The 5,656-nt window shown below is 47.5% G+C and overlaps 2 protein-coding genes across 2 annotated transcripts; both read left to right on the top strand.

Annotated features, from left to right (window-relative positions):
• Positions 1-855: 855 nt before the first annotated feature.
• On the top strand, positions 856-2,408 carry J7T55_004195 (uncharacterized protein; the record flags this gene model as incomplete). The annotated part of the gene is made up of 4 exons (XM_053136342.1): positions 856-1,059; positions 1,121-1,280; positions 1,465-1,537; positions 2,231-2,408. 4 exons carry the CDS (start codon positions 856-858, stop codon positions 2,406-2,408), a joined length of 615 nt encoding a protein of 204 aa, XP_052986077.1.
• A 2,189-nt stretch (positions 2,409-4,597) lies between these two features.
• Positions 4,598-5,493, top strand: J7T55_004194 (uncharacterized protein; the record flags this gene model as incomplete). The annotated part of the gene is made up of 3 exons (XM_053136341.1): positions 4,598-4,737; positions 4,802-4,966; positions 5,020-5,493. Coding segments are annotated over 3 exons (779 nt in total), but the record flags the coding sequence as incomplete, so codon positions are not given.
• Between the last annotated feature and the right edge of the window lie 163 nt (positions 5,494-5,656).

Here is a 5,656-nt window from a genome sequence, read left to right as displayed (position 1 = left end):
GATCCGCTATTGGTTTCGTTGTAGACGGCCAATCAAACATTTGTGGCAGATCCTTCAAGGGACGATGTCGCAGGTCAGCACGTAATCAAAATTGGAGAAATTGGCATTAATATTACAGTAAGGGAGACGTCCTGTACAAAGAATCAATCATTTTTCCTACGAGTACTGTACGGTACAGTATCACGACTTGGTATGATTTTCAGCCTTATTTAAACTCTCGCACACTTGCGATATTTACGCACTCGTTTGCTTGAGAATAGGCAAGCGCAAGTTAGCTGCGCGCTATTTTGTTTTAGACCCCTCCTGAACCAGCAAGGCAAGGAATGTGGATCGTAAAAAAAAAAAAGAAGAAAAAAATGACGCGAGAGCGTCGCATCCACATTGCCAACTTGATGTCTTACTTGGCCAAAAGGAAACTCGCTGAATCCTTTCAAAAATGCCCTCTGGTTGAAGCCGTGACTCGCCAAGTTTAACAAATTTGGATGAGCCACGTTTGTCTAATACTAAGCAAACATGCAAGCAACTTCGATCACAAAAGGATGAAAAGAGACCCGCCTAGTGCCACACAAGGGAAGTAGTCAGAACACAATGGGCGCACTAAAGATAGAACATCGCCTTTGTTTTTGGTACCAGAATCCCGGAGAACCGACGTGGCGGTGCCATAGCCTCACCATAAGCACTCTCGTAGGTGAACACAACCTAAAATAGGAAAGAGACCGGAACTGGTCCCGTACCTCATATGACCATGCGACTGCTGGATATAAGGCGCGAGTTGATGCCCACAAGATAACTCACTTTTTCATTCTATGGATCATCATTTACAGCTATTAAACATTGGCAGCAGTCAGTCGCATGATGGCGGTAGGAAACAAGACCGAACGAAGCGAGAAAAAGAAGCTCAGGCGGAACCGTGATTATGGTTTGCTGCCGAAATGCTACAAGTATGGGAGGTTGAACGGAGTCGAGCTGTTTCTTGGCATCAGGTACACGGAAAAGAACGAACTTTACACATATTCATCGCGGAAACACTTGCCCTGGTTAAATAATATTTATGGAGCTGTAAGTACAGTATAGATTGAGCTTTCAACACTATTCCTACTGATGATAACAGATGAAACAGCCCAATGCTACGAACCTTTTACCTCAGGATGTGGGTGAAAAGCAGACTCGTGGCAAGAAAGACCTCACCGATGATCGGAGCAAAGAAAGCACAAAAGACACAGATGACCAAAAGCTTTCATTCCCTGACCTTCCGATGTTCAATTTGAGCGTCCTTACTGGTAGGGTGAGATAACACAGGCGGCCGATATGAATCTGCAAAGACGCCCAAATTGATGGCCAGTGGAATTATTGTACAAAATCAATCGAGCCAGATTAGGGAATAGTATTAGAAAGTAGAACGGATACCGAGCCCTTCTTGGCCATTGCCGCAATATTATTGGTTACCGGCTGTCCGTCACGCAGAAAAGTCTCAACCGCACCTCGTTCTGCAATGCAAATTGATTGGTTCTTATGGACTCCGTCGCATTCTGCTCATGTGAGTACCTCTGCGATCCGGGCGTACCGTAGACTTTTTCTGTGTTACTGCCGTGTTGTTAAGGTGGGCATGCTTCCATTATGCAGCTCAGCTGTAAATGGAGTTCGTGCGTGCAGCGGACTCACGACCCGCGCGCTGTATACTTCAGAAATAGTATCGTTCTTAGTATTTCTTGGCGGACATGGCTGGGTTTGATTGTGAGTATGCGTCGTCATTCGATAAATTTTAGGACAAGGCGATTTCAGAAAGTTCTCAACGAACCCAAACACAATCCTTGCTCCCGGCGCACTGGACAAGACAAATTTCTGCTGAAATCGTTATCAATTGAGAAAGGCAAGAAGATAGAACCCTATTCAACTCGCTTTACGAAGCTCCTCGTCTCCATTGACCCTCACCACTCGCTGTCAATTTTACAAACCATACAGGAATCCCTTCTCAGGCACGTCAAAGAAGGCAGAGAAAGCCCGACTCAGAGATCATTAGAAAAGGCTATCGTAACATTAGGGAAGCCATATGCACGTACTTTATGCATGTCTCTGCTGCGCCGAGATGGTGCCTTTTGAGTCGTGTCGACCTACCCGCCCTCACTGCATCTGATCCGAATGGCCTCTGGAATGTTGATTTTTGTTGATAGCTCGATTACCTAGATTGGACCCTAGGTGCAGGATCCTGACACGCGGACGCGCTTGACAGCGCGCTTTCAACTTCCAGCGTCCTGAATACGGAGACACTCATCTTCGCCATATCACGAGAGCAAAATACGAGTATCGAGGTGAAGTCGCAAGTCGCTCCGGGCTACTTCAACCATGTCTATGTGATTCAAACGGACACGGGCAAGCTATGGGCAAGCTATGGTGTCTTCGTATACTAGTGGACGAGTCCGCGGTCCGTGCTGCTAAAGGCACAAGAGTCTTGAAGAACGTGAAAGATGCGTAGACAGGTCGTTAGGGGTTTAAGGCAGTGGGCTAGTGCACGAGCGATGATTCAATTAACTTTCGAGCTCCGCAATGAAGGAGAGGTATAAGTATACCAACCCCCTCCTCCCTCACTCTCCAAAGCGTCGGCCCCGTCTGTCTCGGGATCGTTCCATTCCTTGTCCTCGCCAACACATTTCAATACCGGATGGTCTGCTAGCAAGTCATTGCTACCAATTCTCTGCTGCAAATTCTCTGCTGCAAATTATCTGCTACCAATTCTCTGCTTCAAATTATCTGCTGCCAATTCTCTGCTGCCCGACCCGATGTTGTTGCCGCAATGGTTGCGATAATTGGGATTGCCAAAGACCTTGTCACCATAAGTAAAAGAACGATTAGAAGCAGAGAGTACACGGGCAGGTAGTGGCAAGCATATAAGGGGGGCTCAATCCCGACGGAATCCGTATCCTCGGCCCAACTAATCCAACGTTCAATGTTGTAACTTCCTCCATAATGAGTCTCATAAAGGAGAAATCGAAATACTTCTCCTGGAAATCGAAAAGCGCCAGAGGGCAAGAGCCAGTGGAGGAAATCGGTGGTAATTGGCTACAAGGTATCCAGACACAAGACTTGAGTCGGAAGGATGGACAATCACGGGATTTGTATGATACTGTATAACAAGCGCCTGCCGCTCTAAGCCTCTGATCAATGTTTACTGGGAAGAAGAACTAAGCACGGATGAAAACATGCTTTTGACGCGCTTGGGCGTGGAGAGACCCCCCGATATGCATGACCTTCTCTGTCATTCCCTGGCTATTATATACAGTGATGGTCGTGTATGAACGATCTCCAATTGTGAGACCTTTCGGTTTCTTTTTAGCACGTTACAGGTTAAATCAGTATGCGAGTAAAGAAGTGCGCAACGCCTTTTCAGTGTCCCGTATGCATTTGGCTAGTTGCACATCCGCTTCCTTCATGTTTGCCGTGCCTTGGTTACAATCCAGGCGCGCATTCTCATGGACTGCAAGCTTAGACAACAGCACTCCCATTACGTTCATTCTACCTTCGACGCTATGTTCATCTGGTTGTGTCAATAATTGAAGGTCTGACCTGCCAACACTTAGGTCTGGCACAAGCTGTTCGCGCAACTCCTTGACGACACATGAGACAGGTCTGGTCTTGTTTGTGGTGAAAAATGTCCTGTAATGCTTGCTGCGGAAGACATGTACATTGGAGGGTATTTCAATCGCCGCTGGCATTGTTATATCAGGGATACGAGGCGAAATACTCCTGATCGAGGGGAATGTGTGATGATGACCTGAGAGCTCGATCAGAGGCACTCCATCTTGCTTTTCAATGGCCAATTTCGGGCCTAATTTCCGTCCCTATATCAGGGCCCCTTTCAACAATTATTTACATGCCGTGAAGGACGTAGATTACGGGAATAAAAATAGGCCATCGTGGACCCTATATGGGGTTATACGCTCGATACCAACGCAAAGGGTATTCCCAACACATTACCACATTGCTTTGAATACTAGCTGTTGCTTGTTTCAGAGGGTATGGACGTGATGCTTCTCATTACTATACGCGTTTGACACTGCAACGTCCCCATTGTGAATTTGGTCTACCTCCCAAGTATTAGTTTGAGGGGGGTTTAAGTCAGACACAAGGACCATGAATCCGAGGATAAAGCTTCTCAAGCTAACTAATGATTTTAAGCACTTTTTGGTTGGGATGGGTCTTCCAAAGTCATACTGGAATTCTCAAGCGTGAGGTTGGGGATTCCCAAAAGGGCCATAACGAATCTTAGCGAAGGGCCCAAAATGGGTCACGAGAGCCGCAAGAACTGGGCGCAATCATACGAAATCCACAATGGCGAAGTCAGGTGGCGAGTATTCGCGCAACAGGGCCCCCAGTGCCAACAACGCCCATGTCCCTCGGGCCTTGAACAAGGCGATGAGGGGACTTGACTATACATCTTACTAGTCACTCACTTTTGGTCCAACACGATCATCAAGTTCACAGAAATGGGCCTTGCCCTTGAAATGGGACCCGACTGTCGGATTGGAATATATATATGGGCCAGACAATCTGTGTCGGCTTTGGTTGACCGTGCGCATCAAGCAACCACATTGTTCCAAAAATGTCTCGACGATTCCGCGATGCAGCCACGCTGGCTGTTCTTCATTCAACCACTTCTCACGCTTTTCAATCGCCTTCCTCACTTTGTCTATCAGCACCGCCGCTGCCACTGGTTGCTGGTGTCTCTAATGTCTCAGCGGTGTCCGTTGCCATCCTTCCAGACAAACAAGCCCGTATCGTATACTAACGTTCATGGATATAACAGATTAGATGTCGCGTTTTGGGAACAATGTCGTGCCTTCCTATGCTTCTCCGACCCAGACTTTCCACCTATCACCTTCACCTTTGATTCGAGTGACTGTGTCGGCAGTGAGACTGCTAGTTTTATAGTCCCTGACGGCGTGCCCAACGGAGATGCACTTGTCATTTGGTACAGTGATCAAGTGTTCGTACAAATGGCAAATAGCTAATTATAGTCCGCAGGGAATGCGAAGGCTTTTCTTCTGCGTGCACCCAGGCCAACATCACGCAGGGAAAAGCGGCCAACAGCTCGCCTCTGTACCCTCATCAAAACGGCACTCTCAACTGTGTGTACGGTCCTACATCGACGCAGGAAACCGTGCTGCCAGCGTTTGCTGTCCCAAATACTCCTTCGTCGAGCGTATCAGACATAGACTCTCCTTTTGCCTCGGAAAGAGCAACAGCAGACCCGGGCATCACTTCAAGCCAGAATGCAGCATCAGCCATAAGTGCCAGTGCTACCCCGGATTTGCTGGCGGGAAGCACCGGCACTTCTACATCGGGCATGAATAGCAGTCCTACTATATCTGTTGATGCCGCTCCGTTCTCCACGATCACTAATCTCTTTCCGATACCAGATCTTGGTACTAGCACGTTCATACTAACCCAGACGATAACCACGCTGCTAACAAAGACCACGACACTGCCGGTCAGCGCGTAAGAACGTTATATTTGACGAACGCTACCTATGAATCACTTCGTTCTCAAGATGTTGTGTTGGTAATTTTGATTTTCTGCTTCTCCATTTGGCTTGTTTTCATCTCAAAGGTGCACAAGACCCATCTTGTCAGCGTTCATATGAATGCAAGCTGTGGATGCT

Source organism: Diaporthe amygdali (genome assembly GCF_026229845.1).
Source record: "Diaporthe amygdali strain CAA958 chromosome Unknown NODE_109_length_5938_cov_81_398908, whole genome shotgun sequence".
NCBI classification, from domain to species: Eukaryota; Fungi; Ascomycota; class Sordariomycetes; order Diaporthales; family Diaporthaceae; genus Diaporthe; species Diaporthe amygdali.
The sequence above is the reverse complement of the archived record's forward strand: the minus strand, read 5'-3'. Positions and strand labels throughout refer to the sequence as shown.